General features: G+C 42.4%; 1 protein-coding gene across 1 annotated transcript in view; it reads right to left on the minus strand.

Moving 5' to 3' along the window:
- The window catches only part of ADAMTS6 (ADAM metallopeptidase with thrombospondin type 1 motif 6), a 159621-nt gene extending 142880 nt beyond the window's left edge, over window positions 1-16741 (minus strand). The window contains exons 1-3 of the mRNA XM_033086026.2: window positions 16212-16741; window positions 8889-9253; window positions 1405-1573 (exon numbers count right to left, since the gene is read on the minus strand). Of these exons, the coding sequence (XP_032941917.1) occupies window positions 1405-1573; window positions 8889-9253; window positions 16212-16317 (640 nt within the window). The 5' untranslated portion in view covers window positions 16318-16741. The remainder of the gene's footprint in view (window positions 1-1404; window positions 1574-8888; window positions 9254-16211) is intronic.
- Window positions 16742-18279: the final 1538 nt, after the last annotated feature.

An 18279-nucleotide genomic window follows, 5' to 3' on the forward strand; every position in this document is an offset into this window, starting at 1 on the left:
TCAACCTGTGACCCATGTGACAGATACCACCAGGATAACTGAACACAACCTGACAAAAGCAGCTGCCTCTGCTTCACGGCTTGGAGGAGAATGGCTTCTAAGCATTACTGTAGAAGACAAGATCCAACAGAAGCCAATATGCTTTCTTTTTGTAGGGATATAACAATGGTAAAAATTGCATGTTCCTACATTTCAAAACCTTCCACTTATTTCAAGAGGCTTAAGTGACAGCTCTCCCAGCAAAATGAAAATATACTAGTACCCTTATTTTACAATCAGTTAGCAGGCAGTAACATTTAAGGGACTTTTGCAATATTAGAAGCACATCTACTGAATAATGCTCTCAAACTAAAACAGAAGTTACATACATTAAGTCTTTTTTCATAGTAATTCCATAAACACAATTAAGTGAAACACTCAAGAAAAAGCTATCTCCCAAGAATGGGATCTTGCAGACAATCTGTACTGTAAGCTCAGACAGCTGGTGCCACTAAACATTACAAACTCCAAAAGAAGCTAAAATAAATTACATCAATGAACAGTGATATTATTTTATTTTAAGATTAGTTATTGTCAGTCTGCCCCATGCACTGAATCTCACAGAATACAACTGCCTAAACTTTAAAGAATAAGTTATGACTGAAACATAAACAATTAACAAGGTTAGAACATTTTTCTAGCATGTTAAAAAATTACTTTTGTGCTCTAAAAGAAATTGTCAGATTTACTCCACACTGTCTTCAAGTTAGTTTTCTATTTAATCAAGGGTTATGTCAGAGTACTTGGAATGTGTATCTGTAGAAGTTAAAACTACTTTACAAAGAAAATAACTCTCAATCAAAACTATATAATCCTGCCCATAAGGCACATGTAAATCACATATCTTACTATAATGGAATAATGTCAACCAACTGGATGAAAAAACAGTACCAAAACACTGTAAACCTCCATAAACAAGAAAGATGTGGACTCAGCTCCAAATGTATTGATAATCATAATGCTGACACATTTATTGCATATCAAGTTTCTTCAAATGAGATGGAACACATACTAAACATTGAGCTGTAATATGTAGTCATTCAAGCATGCTTTCCTGTTGGGATATGAAGTACATTTATTCACATTTTGAGGAAGCCTGTTCTCATTTCTACCACTGTACACAACATAGGCATAAAACAAGACTTACTCCTGCTGTCTTAGTTTTTGAAATACACTATATTCTCAATCTGAATCTGAAAAAAAGAAGAAAAATCAAAACTACTTTTCAGCAAGACATTACATCAGCCAAAAGGAGGATTCTCATAGCTACCTTCTCCCCTATGTCTTAAATGTGAAACAAGCAAGATCTTAAAATACATCTCAAGTTATAATTTTTTAAAAGGAATGACACTCATTCTTGTTTACCTGAGACTCCACAGTGACTGTGATCATAGAGGTGTTGCTGGTGCATGGTAGATTTTTTGTATATAACATGAGGATGACCATTCTTGTAACTATAGTTACTAGAATCTTCTGTTATATTTCTTAAAGGCTCAATAAAATACTCATCCTCTTCTGTAGCAATGACTCCATGCTTAAAGAAGCAAATAAGAAAACAAAAGCTTACAATAGACAATATGGAACTACTATCACAAAACTTAACTTTAAAATACATTCTCTCTGAAGAAATCCACAGCTAGAAGCTAACACACAAAACAGTGCATGAGCCAACTCTCCCCTGCTGATTTTAGTATGAGCAGGGTAAGTACCTATAAACAAAACAGTGAGAGAAAATAAAACTATCATTGTCCTATTTGTAAGGAATTTTCACTTTTTTCTTGGTAGATGCAGTTAAAAAAGCAAGAGGCATTCTCAGAATATTGTAAATAATTTCTTCACAGGGATGTTCTGAAACTACATGAGTCATATCCATTAAAAATTACACCAAGCCAAAATGGCCTAGCTCTAATGTCAAGTCCAATATCCCCCTGTGATGCCACACTGTTAGATGCTTAAAGTCAAATACTTCATCAAAGACAAACACTAGGAAAGATTAATTTTAGAATAAATATTCAAAGAAACCCTTTTTATTTTACATCCAGACACAATCCTAAATCTGAGCTATTTAATAGAAATTAAATTATTTATATTAACTTGTTACACTGTCTACAAAGCATTTATTCCATAAAAACTCTTGCCACCAATCTAGCAAATAAGTTATTTCAGACTCCACATTAGACCTCATTCTCCACAACAAATTAACATTTTTTTCCTCATACTACAGTGCAGAATAGTAGATATTCTATTCTCATAACTTTAACATTTGTGAACTCAGCTTCTTCCAAACAGGAAGTGGTTTATGGAAGAAAGGGGAGATTTCAGGCCAACTATGCAATTTCCTGAACCTTCAGCAATTAAAATGGAACTTTAGCAGAAAATCAAGGTTTTGGATCCTTCCAGATAAAGAAATATGGGGGCATAAGCCCTGACAGACTTCTACACCAATGACTGCTAAATAAAAAATTCTGATATCATATGTGGAAAATTCTGAATGTATAAACTTTCTACATAGAGAAGCCTGGAAGCGGGAACTTCTACATTCATATCCTGACTTGATGAATCACAAATTTCTACCATATCTTTATCTGTAAAACAAATACTACACATGAATCTGGTTTTAACACCTCTATGATCACCCATAAGACCACTTGCTCCATATCTGCTCTAAAAATCATAAAGTTGTTTCCAAAGATCAGAGCTTTCTTTGTACTCTTGATCAAAGCTGTCATCCTGCTACTGTTTTGTACATAAAATGCCTACTGTTCCTCACTTCTGAAACAACAATATAAAACTTACAAAACAAAGGATCCTATGTAATACATCAGAAACAAGTGTTTTCCAAATAGAACTCTATTATAAATTGTGAAAATACATATATGAACAGACCGCAGCTTTTAATTACTCATTCCTTACTTGTGAATGCAAAAATAAGTGTTCCTCTTCAGTGGTATTTTTCATTACTAACTCAATTTTTAACTCATAAGGTAATATCAGGATCTAAATTCACCTGGAAGATGCCAATATCAAATTTCTCTTATAATGCCTTCTTGTTACTTGAAGTCTAAGATTTTACTAGAAAATAAATAATTTACTGGTATACTGCTGCTTAAATAGTATTGAAAATATAAACCAATTGTAACTGAGTTTGCCAGATGTGCAGAAAGAACCTTGACAATTTGGACTGCATCCAGTCTGCATGTCCGACATCTGGGTTCAAGTGAATCCTGAGCCATTGTAAGCTCTGGTATTATGTTCCCACAGGAAGAAAGTCCTGCAGAGTGATTTTGGCCAACACCATCAGGCTGTCTGCCTCATGCCAAGCCTGAGGAGACAGAGTACCATCCAATCTGTGGCACTGTCTCTGAGACAGAGTGGGTCCTAACTCAAATTTCTCCAGAGCATACATCCTTCATGCCTGTACTCAAGTCCAGCCATGTTTGCAAGTCTAAGCATGAATGACGTAATTGTATCAGATGCTGAAACTGATAATTATAAGTGGTGAGATTACCTCAGTGGAACTAAGTCAACTCATGCACCCTAAAACTTAATTGCAGCACTAATTCTCTATACAAATTGCATATTTTCTCCTACAAAAAACTATAGAATATCTGGAAACAATGGTCACATTTCCTTCAGGTACCAGCAGTGAAACAGTAGGGAGAGCATCACTACTTTTTCCAAGGCCTAGCTGATATCTGATTTCATTTGCCCAAATGCTATGGTGTTTAGAAAATTCATTTTAATTAAATAAGATCTTTAGTTAAGGAACTGCAAATAAATTTTAACACAGATCTACAAGCAGGTAGTGAAAACATACATGTGGTCAGTTGCTGCAGTCAGACAAGTGATTCAATAAGCACTGGAAACACACTGACCATACATATGCCCTTCCCATAAGCCTGGCATAGGTATACCATTTTAAGCCTAACAGTGTTTTTGCTTGCAAACAAAATAGCTCTTCCAGTGTTAAATTGATGCAAGAAATCTTGTTGAATCACAGTGATTCAACAGTAAAATCCCTGATTTTTAAGAAGCACTTTAAATTCTGCAACTAAAAAGTACTTTGGTGATGGCCAGCATATATTCTAAGTTTCAAAAATCCATGCAGATAGAGATACTTGCATTGTTTATGTATTCAGCAATGCCTGATTAATACATAGTGGGAAGTATACTCCATATCCAAACCAACATTTCTAAACACCAGCTTTGATTTATAATCCACTATTTGAGGAAAAAAAAACTTCAGTTGGACAAGGAGTTTGAAATAATGCACATTTAAAGCATTAAAATTAATTAATTTTCTTTTTAAGTGTTGCTATTGTATTTTAACAGTTCATAAATTAAACTTCTGCTCCAAAGCATCAGAAATATCATTAAGACATAAGAATGACCAGAAAAGGTTTTGCTATAATACCATGGATATAAGAAACAAGCTGAATGCACCAAGTATGTTACTACAAGGAACATTCCCAAGATTATTATCTAAAACAGATTGTTTGAGGTCCTGTGTTATCCAATCCCACTACAGACTGCCAACTCATGCTAACATATACAAGGTCTGGTTCCAGCAGTTTGACATGCTCAGACAAATCTGTGAGTCCACATGGAGTTCCCCTGAATTTGTGAAAAAGAATCTTTTTCTGTCAGGCTGTCCAGCCAGGGCCTTAACCTCCTTCAGATGGGGGACATCCATCAGCTGCAAAAGCAAACTGAATTATGGGGGACAAGTAAGCACATGCCTTTTCCACACACCACTATAGTTTCACAATTTTTCCATACCTTGAATCTTTTTAGGCTTTATGCTTTATCCATTTTTAATATAAAGTACTAGTAATGGAAACTTCTGAAAACGAGTCAGTGTTGTTCAGTATGTCAACAGCTGGCTATTCACCATGATTTTATGACTGAGGAAAAAGATTGCATTAACTGACTGTGCTGTTGAAGATTAAATAAATAGTGATCTGGCCTGAGACAGCACATCATGGAATGTAATAAAAACTTAAAACCCTAAAACTAGCATAGGGACAGCTTGTATTTAATTTTCTGAATACTAATGTCATACTGCAAAAACATATGAGCATCAATGACAGCCCCAAAGACACTGATATAAAATAATTTTACATACAGTCAAAAATACCACAGTATATGTAAATTATGATCTATACAAGTAGATGCATTCTTTGGAGTAAAATTGGCTTTCAAAAGAGTTAACTCTTAAGAAAAATATTAATAATTTATAAATATATGTGTTTAGGAATACATGAAGCAAACATTAAGTCTTCCAGATAATTCCCCACAGAAAAAGCAAGCTCATGCTCCTAAGCCATAGTCACATACCTGTGCTTGCTTTATCATTTCTGTTTGGATGGGATAACTGTGCTGTCCAGCACAAACATTACACAATGCATGAACTTCACATGTATGGAAAAACTGCATGTTTTACATTAACCATTTACTTGGGACCACAGTAGCCTCAAAACAGTTCCTACTACCGACCTTTTCAGCCCAAAATTACAAAATTTGCTACCATACAAAACTTGTTTGAGTGCTCAGTTAAGAGCTTTGACACCCAGCAGAGAACAAAAGTGAGTCAGAATACAAAAAGTTTGTGTTTTGATTCCATTACTGAAGGCTCCAGAATTTCTCTGATATTTGCTCCTCTCAGAGACAGCCAAACTCCATTACCCTGAGGTGAATTTCTTCTCTCTTCAGCTAGTCTACCACCATTTACTACTTTCTTCGTTTCAGTATGAAATAGCTTAGAAAATGCCTCCATCTGGTTGCCTTGTACCCAACATCCAAAGGTCCTAAAACGCTGCTCATTGTAGGTTCTTTCATGATACAGCCAAACCTGCAATCCTTTCACAAGTGTAGCATGCACCACAGTAAACATGAGTTTGGAAGCCAGCAAGCCTGCAGACAAGGCCTTCAATTTCCTCACGTGAATGCTCAATGGATTATACAGCTTTCTTCACAACTTCAGACAATTTATAGCATGATCAGGACCCAGCAGATGGAAGCTGCTGGACTGAAACTTCAGTAAGTAGCAGCCTGTAATTCTAGGGCACTTGGTAATGAGAAATATAGAGGGAAAGGCTGAAACAAGAAACTGACTGCTTGTCACTTTTATTATAGTGAAATTGAGAGAAAGGCCTCTTTACATTTATCTCAAATATAAATGTTCTTCAAAGTCATACAACATGTGTTATTTAAATCACGTTCTCACATAGCCACTCTGAATAACTAATAAGAATAAATCAAGATATTCAATAAGGGGAAGAAATTTGAACTATTTGCTAAAGTGAAACCTACAGGACAACTGGAGTACATATGCTGCACATATTTTGTTAGTGAGCAATATTCACTCTTAAATATTAATTATTGCCTATTTCAGAGTTAAACTCAAAATGACTGGTTTTAATACAGATGTTAATCAAGGACTATTAGAATATAACTGGCAGTCACTTACAGACCAGCAATCAAATACAACGAATTGCCTTAAGTACGACCCATTCCTAGCTACCGCTAACTGTAAAATAAGTAATATTATCTTCAATATTCACCGCCAATTGCTTTATTAAACATGTTGTAAACAGCAGCTGTATAACAAAACATCCATTAGTAGGAATCATCATTTGAAAATAACTTTGTGATGCATTTATCTGAGTGGAGTGGTAACTCCCATACAACTGTGCTCTCAAAGGCACTGCCAACATTGGATGACAGATGAGTTTCTGTACAGTAGAGGATGGTATCAAGTCAAGACTACTGCTGCACCATCTGCAGGATTCACGCCTCTGAGACAGAGCCATGTGTCACCTTCTGATGTTTCTGGAGCAACACAGGAGCCTCACATGCTTGTGACCAAATCTTCCTAAGAGATGCTGAGCACACCTGATACGTGAAGTCCTGAGTAAAGAGGCATGACCATGAAGAAAGTCTTGTGTGCCCAAAGACTAGATAAAGGCTGCCTTAACACCTGAAAGGCACACATAAGAACTGACAACCACAGCCACTAGTGATTTAACAAAGAAGCACTCTACATCAAAGTTAACTTACAAAGCTAACATACTAACACCTAGAACCACAGCAAGCTTCACTCCAGCAAAATGGACAGCCTGAGGTCAAAGGGAAAACATGCTAAATGTCACCTCAGGGTGTTGGGCACAGAAGAAAAAAAAAATATTCTGCTTCCTCATGACATCTTCCATGCTTTTTAGAAGAAAATAAGTGCCATAAGTAGCAACAGATGGGCAAAGCCAATAAGAAAATACAAGCTTTTTTGCGCTTCATCCCACTTTTATTCTTCTAACGTGAAAAAAAACAAAAGCAAGAGTCAGCTAGGGCAAGGGCAGGAGTTCCTGTCTCACTCCCTTAGCCATGGTCAAAGAGGAGCTGAAATGGGATCACCATGGCACTTACAGCAGAACCCAAGGGGACCAACTCATCTGTGCATCATTTAGCATGCAGCAATAAGCATAGAGAAGCACGCAGCCTCTTTTAAAGAAATGAGTCCTGAAAGGAGGGACTTTGTCTCCACCATATTTTTAGCTGAAAAGAACTCAAGCAAAGATGGAGCGTATTAGCTTTGAAGCCTGGGGAAAAAAAATTAAAAATTAAAAAATTAAAAAGCTATTACATGAAAACTGCAATCAAAGTGAAAATTGTACTAAATTCAGACCTATCTGCTATAAGTCTACATGAACTAAACTGTAATACCATACTCAATGCAACATCATTTTAGCCCCATTTTTTTTGAAAGTGTTCACTTAGCACTGGAAACCCCCATTAAGTATTTTTCCTCAGGAATACTCTGAAATGTTAAACTATACTGTATCAGGCACATCACAAGTAGGTGGATGTAACGCAACCTATCTAGTTCTGAAACAGCTTTTTTTTGAAAGTAACATCCCAAGAGGCATTATTCAAAGGAGAATTTGTTTAGCAAGTAAGTCTGTGTAATCTTTTTTAAAACTTAGCAATTAGATCTTTCTATTCCTAAAAGAAGATAGACCAGTATCCTACCATAATACAAAACAGAGTGAGAAACCATAATATATATGTATATTTTCACTAGAGAAAACACTGGTTCTTGATTTAATGTTTCATAGTCATGTCTTTCTATTTCAGTATTTTGTTATTCAATAGTCTGTTTTTTCAACTTCTTTGTCTTCATTTTCTAATTTCTTTTTCCATGCATGTACTACTGTCAAATGATCAAAAGATCACCAGTAAGAGAAGAGATGAGAATAAATCAGCTAAGAACTTCTAACTCTACTTCTAAATGCAAAAGTTTACGATTTGTAATTTTCTGGTTAAAAAATTATATAATTACTTTCTGATGCTGTTACTTCCTAAAGATTTTTCTCTTCATGTTTTGAATTTATAGCATGAAAATGTCTATACCAAGCAATTTCTCTTCTTTTCTTTACTTAGTTTTTAACTCAAATATTCAAAGACAGTGGGTGTTCAGTCCAATCATCTCTCTGTAGAAATTCAGTATTCTTGAGGATCCACAGTTTCCTCCTCCCTGCTCCTCGAGCTTGGAAGGATCTTATAACTGTAAAGATCTCAGCACAGACTTAATCCTGCAACTCTAGCACAGACACTATAAACACTAAAGAGGTTGCCTTCTAGAAGACTACAGAACTGAGTCTCAGTATTTATATTAAGCTTTAAAAACTGACACCTACTTTTCTCCAGGACCTAGATCAGGCTCAGGGGTTTGCTTCCCTGTCTACTCGCTTCCCACAGGGACTCAAAAAACTGAAAGATATGCCAATTTAATTTTCTTCTATTTTAAAAGGAATAAGCACACTATTACAGTATAACATGTAATATGGACTTACCAGACCATTGCAGTTGCTTAAGGCCACTTTAGTTGTACTGTATTGGTCTTGCAAATATCCTGTGTAATGACAGTGGTCTAAGAAATCATGCTTCCATTGCGGTCCATCTTTCCCCCAGTACTCTACTGTAAAATGTCTGGACACCAAATCTGTGTTGAGAGTCAGGTTTAAATGAAAGTGCTTGCCATAGGCAGAAAGTTTAAAAAATAATTTAGATGCTGCCAGTTCTTGGTCATAAGGGTCCGTGCTCCTCCTCCTTCTTGAGGGTTTAGGACTTTTCACAGTAAAGCTGAGGAAGGCTCCATTTTGATCAACCCTTATTGGTATTGTTAGTTGGTAGTGTTCAAGGTAAGACAGGAATTCCTCTTTGTAATCAATCACAAGGTAAGACAGTCCAGGGAGTGGGCATAGAAGAGAAGAAAATATAACAGGAAACAACAAGTAGTAGCATAAACATAGACCATTTTTGGGTAAATTTCATCACTCTCATGAATAAAAGTCACCTTCAGGTAAATGCACTATGCAGCATTTTACAAAACAAAATAAAATATTAGTTTATTTCTTTGTAAGTCAAGAAAATATGTTTGATTTCCTGTTAATTTGTTTATCACTGGAATTATGGAAGTTTTTTAATACTTATCTTTTCCTATTTAGCAAAAAATATGTAAATAATTTGGGCTAACTTAAGAAGGGCAGTTTTCCCAGTGATACCATTCAAAGACAAAAACTATAAAATCCAGTTGCAAGAGTACAAACAGTAGTAGTGAAAAGGATTATACTGTAAAAACAAGATAAGGTTCTTACTTCATAGTCTAAAAGCATGTTAATTTTATCATGGCAAGTTTCTCAAATATTATCAAGTATGTTTTATGAGATTTAATTTGCAAGGCTTTCCTCCAGTTAAAACTAGACAGAGAAATTAGAACAAGGAAATATAATCTGTATGATAATTAATCATGATAACACTGAGCAGAGCCCAGATGAGCTCATGAATTATATAAACATGGTTTAGAAAATATTACACAACAAATACAATGCAAAAATACATGCTTCTTGCCAGCTACAGAGATCAGATCCCTACCTTGAGAACTGTATGAAAGCCTGTTGTTACTGTGAAATTCCGATGAAACCATGACTAGGCTCAAAATCCATGTCCACGTCTTCCAAAAAATTTCCATAATTTAGAAAAAACAGAAAGTTCTTTTTTCTTTCTCCTTGGAGAGCTACCTGTGTGCTATAAAGTTAACTTCACTCCAGAATCGCACCATAACAGGTACATTTATTTTATACTACTTTCAAATTAACTATAGGATGTTCCACTTTCTGGACAGGTACTTTCTTCTACAGCTGCAGTCATTTTCTCAATTCAAAGCAAGTTTTTGTAAGATTCCTTAAGATATGAGACAGATGTTAGATTGGATAGTTACTGAACTTGCTCCATTTCTTTTCCTGAAAAACAGAAGAATATGAGTCAAAGCAAATTCTTTCTATTTAAACAGATCTATGCTGCAAAATACTAAGCCATGATAGTGAACTACACAGGGCAATATTTTGAAATAATAGTATCAGTTTTATGGTCACATCCAAGGTTACAAAAGAAAGAAAACAGGAAAAGAGTTACCGTTAACCTTGGAAAGCAGATGCATACAACTTAGGATGCACTTAACAACTTTACGTTATTTTTGTGAATTCTTACACCTATTTAGTGTTTCTTGTAGCTCAAATATTTGATTCAGACTTTCCATCTATAATCAGTGCTATGCACTCATTGATTTCAACTGTTAATAACACATCCCAATATATTGGTAGATAAAGGAAGAACGTGGGAAGGAATCCAGGGTACAGTTATCTGATCTTTCTGAAGCATGTATTTTGTTATTACTCAGGCCAGGGTTCTGCTTATGCAGGCAGAATTCCCATTCACTTAAATGGGAATGCTGCATGTTAGAATACTAAAGAACAAATTTCAGTATCTAAAGCTATTAGTCATATACATTCCAATATTTCAAATATTTGTTGTCTTTTTTTTTTCCACTTAGAACACTTGCAACAATAGTAAAAAGCAGCTCTAGGTGCAGCCAGGGATTACAGTAATTTCATGACCATAAGGCGCACCGGACTATAAGGCGCACCCCCCGGGAGTCGGCAAAATTTGCAACTTTGTAGATCAGATAAGGCGCACCGGACTATGGGGCGCACTTTTTTTTTGCAGCGAGGCTCCGACCCCAGCTCCCTCTGCGCGGTTGCTGGCCGAGGCTCCGCCTCAAGCCGGCAGCCATTGGCCCCGGGGCCCGCCTGTACCCGGCAGGGGCGGTGCCGCGGGCTCCCAGGCCCGCCTGTATCCGGTGGGGCCGAAGCATGGCCGCCACCCCTCCGTGCTGACTCTCCGGGGCCGGGCTATGGCCGCCACCCCTCCGTGCTGACTCTCCGGGGCCGGGCTATGACCGTCGCCCCTCTGTGTTGCCTCCACGGGGCCAGGGCGTGCCTGTGTAGGAGCCATCCTGCCTGCACACGGCCGGGGGGTGCCTCTGGAGGGGCGGCTCCGCCTGCACGGGGCCAGGGGTGCCTGTGTAGGGGCGGCTCTGCCTCCATGGGGCCGGGGAGTGCCTGTGTAGGGGCCATGCTGCCTGCATGGGGCCGGGGGGTGCCTGTGTAGGGGCGGCTCCGCCTCCACGGGGCCAGGGAGTGCCTCTGGAGGGCCGGCTCCGCCTCCACAGGGCCGGGGCGTGCCCGCCACTGCTCCGCCCCACCTCCACCTGGCAGCCATGCCCCTGCCGGCTCCCCCCGTGGCTCGCAGCTCTCACTTCCGGGTAGGCAAATTTTTTGAACTTTGTCCATCAGATAAGGTGCACCGGACTGTAAGGCGCACTTCCAGGTTCTAGGGAAAATTTTAGTCAAAAGGGTGCGCGTTATAGTTGTGAAATTACTGTAAATGGAAGATCCATGCAGTCAACTAACAATCCAGTATTACGGGATACCAAACTATGTGTTGTATCAGCTGGTACTCATCAGTCCACTTAAACACTCACAGCACACCTGTGCACAAACTCTGTTGAAGCAGACAATGGAGAAACAGAACACCTAAAAAGGGAAGCTTGTTTAAAAACCAATTTCCACAAGCATACAGAGTCACTTACACATGCACCAGATAAATCTGCCTTTCTAAAATTCTGGGATTGATTTACAACATTCATTCAGACAGGTAATACAGCTGCAGCAAATGGATTACTTATGAAGGTTTTATAAAGAGCTGTAACATAAAAGTCTGAAGAAAAAGTCAACATCACCCAAATCCTATTTACCAACATTACAATAAATATTTAAATAACACCTTAGCCAATTTGAAATCCATCTAATTACTAATGTGCAAATGAGGTTAATCTGACCTTTATAAATCTTTTAAGACAGCACCCAAGATTTAATCAGGTTTGTAAAGTGACTAAAAGATACTTTGCAAACATGCTTTGTGCTTAGTAGTATTTTTTCCTGGAGAAGCATAAAGATTTTGTGATGCCACTCACATGCGGCAAAGCCTCAAATGATATTAATAAGAAAACTGTGTTTGCATTGCTATGTAGAGCCTTCATTTCCTAGCTAATACAGTTCTTGGAATTTTGCAAGTTTTGAAGATACATAATTAACCCCACACTCTTTCAGCTACATTATTACAGTAAGTAATGTACCTTACTTCTAATCTAAGAATGTATTGTTTTAAATTCTTGTCACTGAATCTTGCTTTATCCCTGTTTGCTAATGAGCTGGCTTCTTTTCGTTGTATGCATAGTTATAACCTGATACAAGCACCTCTGCACACTTCCTGATAAGCAGCTCAAACTATTTGGTTTATTTCATTCTGTATAATCCAGTTTCCAGATGACTGAATACTTCTGCAGTTTTTCTCTGAACCGTTTCCAATTCATCAGCATCCCTTTTCATCTGCAGACACCAGACTGGGCACTGTAGTCCAGTAATGGCTTGTTACCACCATATATAGAGGTAATATTGCCTTACAGCTTCTACTTAGCCAAAATATCCTAACAGGGAGCTCATGTTCAGCCTGCTAGGCTGATAATAAGTTATCCTAACATTAAGATCTCCTGAAGCTGCAATACCAAAGGAGCAAGATAGCTCAGAATACTGGACATAAATTAACAGCACCCATTATTTAGTACCATTAATTATTATTTACCTATAAATGGCCCATATGATGGACCATAACCATATATTGCTCAACAATGTCAAGCAATCACTCATGTCTAGTGTTCTTGCAGAGGTCTCTGAAGTGGTCTCCCTCATTCCAAGCTTCACACAAGACCAATCTTCTTTCATATCAAGCTTACTCAAAGTTTTAGCAGAATTTTTAACCTCTTCTTCAAATATATTTATTGCCAGCTTGACCACGGATACAAGCTGACCATATGAAGTTATATTAATGTTTCCAATTAAAGACTGGTAATGGATGTGAATGATAAAGCACTCAGATAACTTCAAGATAAAATACTCTAAGTATGGCATCTGGTAGGAACCTCAAAGTCTGGACAGACTCTATACCCTTTTTGTTTTATTTCTACATTCTTTAGCAGCCTATTTTCACTGTAGGTTGTTGTTAAGATGCAAAATTTGGTCAACACTAAGCTCACAATAAGAAACTTCTAGTGTGTCATGTGTGAACTACATGTTCACCCACTGGCAAACATAGGTGTGGATCCATGTCCTCAACCACCACCTTAAACCACAAGTCCCGTCTAACTGTATGAGCTCTGCCAAACAGGAGAGGAATAGTGCAAGATGTTTCTTGATGCCAATAAAAAAACAGCTGCACGTCGGTGAAGGCACTAATGGCAAGTGTGGCAGTCCTGTCACCGGTGTCAGGAGGTTCCCACCCAGCGACACTCTGTAAGGACACAAAAAGGCCTCAGTTATAGGAACCCAAGTCTTATGAGAGGCAGCTGAGGGACCTGGGGGTGTTTAGCTTGGAGAAAAGGTGGCTCAGGGGAGACCTTATCGAGACTCTAGAACTGTCTGAAAGTGTAACCAGGTGGAGGTCGGTCTCTTCTCCCAGGCAACAAGTGACAGGAGACACAGCGTCAAGGTGGAACAGGGGTAGTTTAGGTTGGAAGAATTTCTCCACAGAAAGGGTGATTAGACATTGGAATGGGATGCTGAGAAAGGTGGTGGCCACGATGCCTAGAGGTGTTTGAGGAAAGCCGGAACAAAGGCAAAGACCTTAGACATCAGAGATCCTCTTCAACCCATATGATTCTGTGATAAAGTGGACTACGAGGAGGTGAGTCAGGGCAGTCACCATGGGAGCCTCCATCTAAACAAAGGTGCCTTAAGTAACTAAGGCATCGCTTAACCTGAAGGTAGCTCAAGTTTTAGGACACGGAAGCATCCGATACCGACGTCCCAAGATAACCGCCACACCAAGGGCATCCACCGCAGAATCGACGGGCTTCGGAGCGCTCGGCGGCGGCAGTGCCGAGCTTTCCCGTTAGCAGCCGAGGTGCCAGGAAACACACGGCAGGCACCACACCGCCCAGACCGCTGCTATGCCTCGGGGCGGGGTCGAGGAGAGCGACGGTCGCGAAAGCGACCCGCGGCTCCGGCGGGCGGGACAGGGGGCTGTCCTCCCCGCCCCCGGGCCGGCGGCTCGGCCCCCGCTGCCTTCCCGCCCTCGACGGCCGGGCGTGAGGGCGGCGGGAGCCCGCGGGGAGGCCGGGCAGGGGCGGCCGTGCGCCCGCCCGGCACTACGAGCGGTTGCTAAGGAAATGGGGAGGGCGGCGGGAGGGGACGGGGCGGGGGACGGGCATCAATCACACAAATTCAATTACAGGTATCGCGGCTGGCCGTGAAAAGCTTCGCAGGGCTTCAAAAGCCGGGGATTATCCGTGCCCCCGGGAGCTTCCCCAGGCGAGAACTGCGACGCGCAGACCGCGCCGGGAAGAGCTCGGTGAAAAGGAAGGGGGGCCGGGAGTGTCGGGGATAGGGACACGTACAAAGGGAAAAGATCGAACCCTCCTCCGCGGGAATTAACCAGAAGCCGAGGCGTGAGGAGTGAAATTACTGCTGTGCGGGCCCCGGCGTGCGATGGGGCTGCCACCGTATGAACCCCCCCGCCAGCCGTGCCGAAGAGCCAGCTGTCACTGCATCTACCGAAAAATCAACACCCACCACCCCCCAGAGAAAGAAAAAGTCAACAGGCTAGGAAAATGCATGGCTACACACACAGTTAAACACGTACACACTCGCACATTTTCTGTACACGTCTACATACAGAGAGTTAAAAACACTGGTACTGGAGAAATTGGAAGTCACCAGACACACATCCCTCAAAAAAAATTCAGAAGGGAAAAAAAAAATCCGTCCTCCCTAGAGAGGCTGAAGGGAAGAGTCTGGTTGCTGTGGTGGAGCTGATCCTAAAGTTAACTTTCAGCAGCCCATTTCCAGACAGCAGCGCTGAATCTATTTGGATAAAACGCGTGTGACCCAGACACTTGGCATTTGGCCCAAACGCGTTGCACCGGCAGCCCAAATAAAAACAAGAGTCTGACTCTTTCCCTCTCTCTCCCTTCTCTCTCGTACAACAATGAAAGAAAGTAGCGAAGACAAAATCCGCACACGCATCGCCAGGGAGCGAGAGCCCACTTACCTCCTCCCACCAAACAAAGTCCCTTTGAACCCTGGGCGACTGCGGAGACAGACATACACCGACAAACACGAGTCCGTGGGGTTAAGAGTCTGGCAAATCCCAAGCGGCTCGAAGCAAATCAAAACCACACGCTTCCATTTTCCTGATGAGCCCAGCGAGAGCCCGACATCCCCGCCAGCATCGCTGCGGGACGGCGGCCGCGCCGACCCTCCAAGCCCCGGTACAAAGTGTGCACTTGTCTGACCGCGGCAGCGGACACCGCCGGACACGGCACGGCCGAGAGCGGAGCTTCCTCAGCTCAGCAGCAATCCGGAATAGCCCTGGGTTGTCGCTGGGGCTTGGGGGCTGCTTTGGTTTTCATCTGTTGTTTGGTTTTGGTTTGGTTTTGTTTTTCCTTTTCTGCTTCTACCAACGACTTAGTACTCAAAGTATAAAAAAAATCTTTTAAGAAGTGCACTATTCGAGATGGTACTTCATCAATCACCTCTCTTATCGGTTGGAAAAACCTCGCACCCCCTTCCCCCATCTCAAGGTTTCTCTGAAATTACTCCAAATGCACCTCGCCTAATGCAATATAAATCTCCCCCCGCTCCCCAAAGCCCTACACGCACCATTATTCGGGACACAAGAAAAGCAAAAAGTTTCATTGAATAGCGTGAAATCTTCCTTACCGTTTTCATCTTCAATTTCTGATATAAAGTAAGTTTCAAACAATAGAGATTGCACAGGACGATTCCCGTATTCCTCTCTGCTTTTCCCCTCTGTGCAAGCAACCATCAGGGTTATACTCTCCAACAGAATAAAATTCTCTAGCCTTCCTAAAGGGGTTTTTAGAAAACGGGTTGGCTTGGCAGGAGGAAGGATGCCATCAATTCACCCAAGCTATCACCCTGCACATTTTGTCTTTCCAACAAAAAAAGGGGGGGAGAGGAGGAAGGAGGGAAAAACAGGCTTATATTGGGGTGGGGGTGGGTGCCCTCCTCTTGAGCAGCCTCCTCTGTGCAAAATACCATGTGAATATCATCTGAGTTGGGGGGGGAGGGGGGACCGGGAGACAGAAAGGGGGGAAAGAGAGGGGGAGCAGAGGGGAGGCAGGCAGAGCAGGAAGGACTCAGGAAAGTTTGGTTGAAGTAGCCCCAGACCTCCTCCTCTGGCTGCCGGCGCCGGGCCAAGCCGAGCGCGGCGGCAGCGGGGAGCCTTGGCAGCCTCGCCCGGGGGACGGCGCGGGGCCCGCTGACGTCAGCCTGCAGATGTGCCCCGGGCCGCCGCGCATGCGCGCCCGTCACGTGGCGGCGGGGGGGCAGGGGCGCAGCCGGGGGCGCGGGCGCGGGCGCGGGCGGCGGGGGGGCTGTGGGACCCTCGCCCGGAGCCGCCTGAGGGGAGCCCGGCCAGGCCCGCTCGGGGGAGCCGCGGTCGCAGCCACGGGGTGCCGGCGGTGGCGTCGGGCACGGGTGCTTCCGGTGGGCGGCGAAGTGGGGCAGCCCCCCGCTGCCATCGCCCTGCTCGTCCCGCGCCCCTTTACGGGCGTTAGTAAAAGGAAACCTCTTGAACGCCGTTTCCAGCGGAGGGCAGGCGGTTGTGTGAAGCCCGCGCGGCCAGCGCAGCCGGGCCAGCATCGCGCCGATGCCGGGGGTCCCGGCCCTGCCCGCTCAGCGCTTTCAGTTTCATTTGCGGCGGGGAGCCAGGCGGGGGTCGGGGCTGGGCCGGGGGCGGCAGCATCGCCTCCCCCCCCGGCCGGGCAGGAAGGTGCTCATGGAGCGGGCAGCTGGCGGCCTGCCGATCGCCCCTGCTCCGGGAAGCCAGCGGTGCCGGCGACAGGGTCACACGGGGGGAGCGGGCTGAAACTCCCACTCGCCCTCTAACTACCAAGTTCATTTCCGATTGCCGAAAAAAAGAAAGAAAAAAAAAAATCCCAACCTAGATTCTAATGTTTCAAGCTTCTGCTAACTGTTTCCCAAATGGTGCGGATGCGGGTTTTCCTCCCCAGCCGGAGGTAGTAGGTGTAATTGCACCTTCTGGTGACTCTGGTATCTGGCTGGACAGTGAAATGATTGTGGAGAAAGGTCCAAGAGCACGGCTACTCCAGGACTTCCCCGAGCATCAAAAGAGCAGGATCGGCCTGCAAAGTCAAACAGCCAGCAGGACTCAGATGGGGCCGGCTTTGTGCCCTGTTGAGATAGTGAAATCAGAGCCGTGGCTGGCATTCATCGTTTCAAATAAATTCTGCGTAATTACATTTGAACATGAAGGACTACTACTATAGTTAAATTACATTTTATATACAAGTATGTGGAATTTCTTTTAACTGCAGCTCTAACAAAATAAGCGCAACGTCCTAGATAGTTAGTCGCCTTTGTCACCACTCATTCTGAAACAGCCCAGTGAACACTTACTTGAGGGATCCTTTTACCGTCACCGGGCAAATTAATGTAACAATGGTTAGGGGAGTACTGGAACGTGTCACTGCATTGAAAACCGGAGCTATAAAATCAATGCTCCTTGGGAATAGGGGTCATCCAGAAAGAAACGCTTTATTCTGGAAATGCATGTCCAACCTGCTCCCCCCAGGTTAATTGCTCATACGGAGGGCGCCATCCTGCGTCGGCGAGCGGGGGGAGCGCCCGGGGTGTGCAGGGATGCTGGCGGCACCGAGACAGTTCCGCTCCTCTTCTTCTTCATCCTGTACGTGCATGAGCAGTTGCCGCTTTGGTGGGTACGTCTGGGTTCGTCTACTTCATT

This window comes from Catharus ustulatus, chromosome Z (genome assembly GCF_009819885.2).
Source record: "Catharus ustulatus isolate bCatUst1 chromosome Z, bCatUst1.pri.v2, whole genome shotgun sequence".
NCBI classification, from domain to species: domain Eukaryota; kingdom Metazoa; phylum Chordata; class Aves; order Passeriformes; family Turdidae; genus Catharus; species Catharus ustulatus.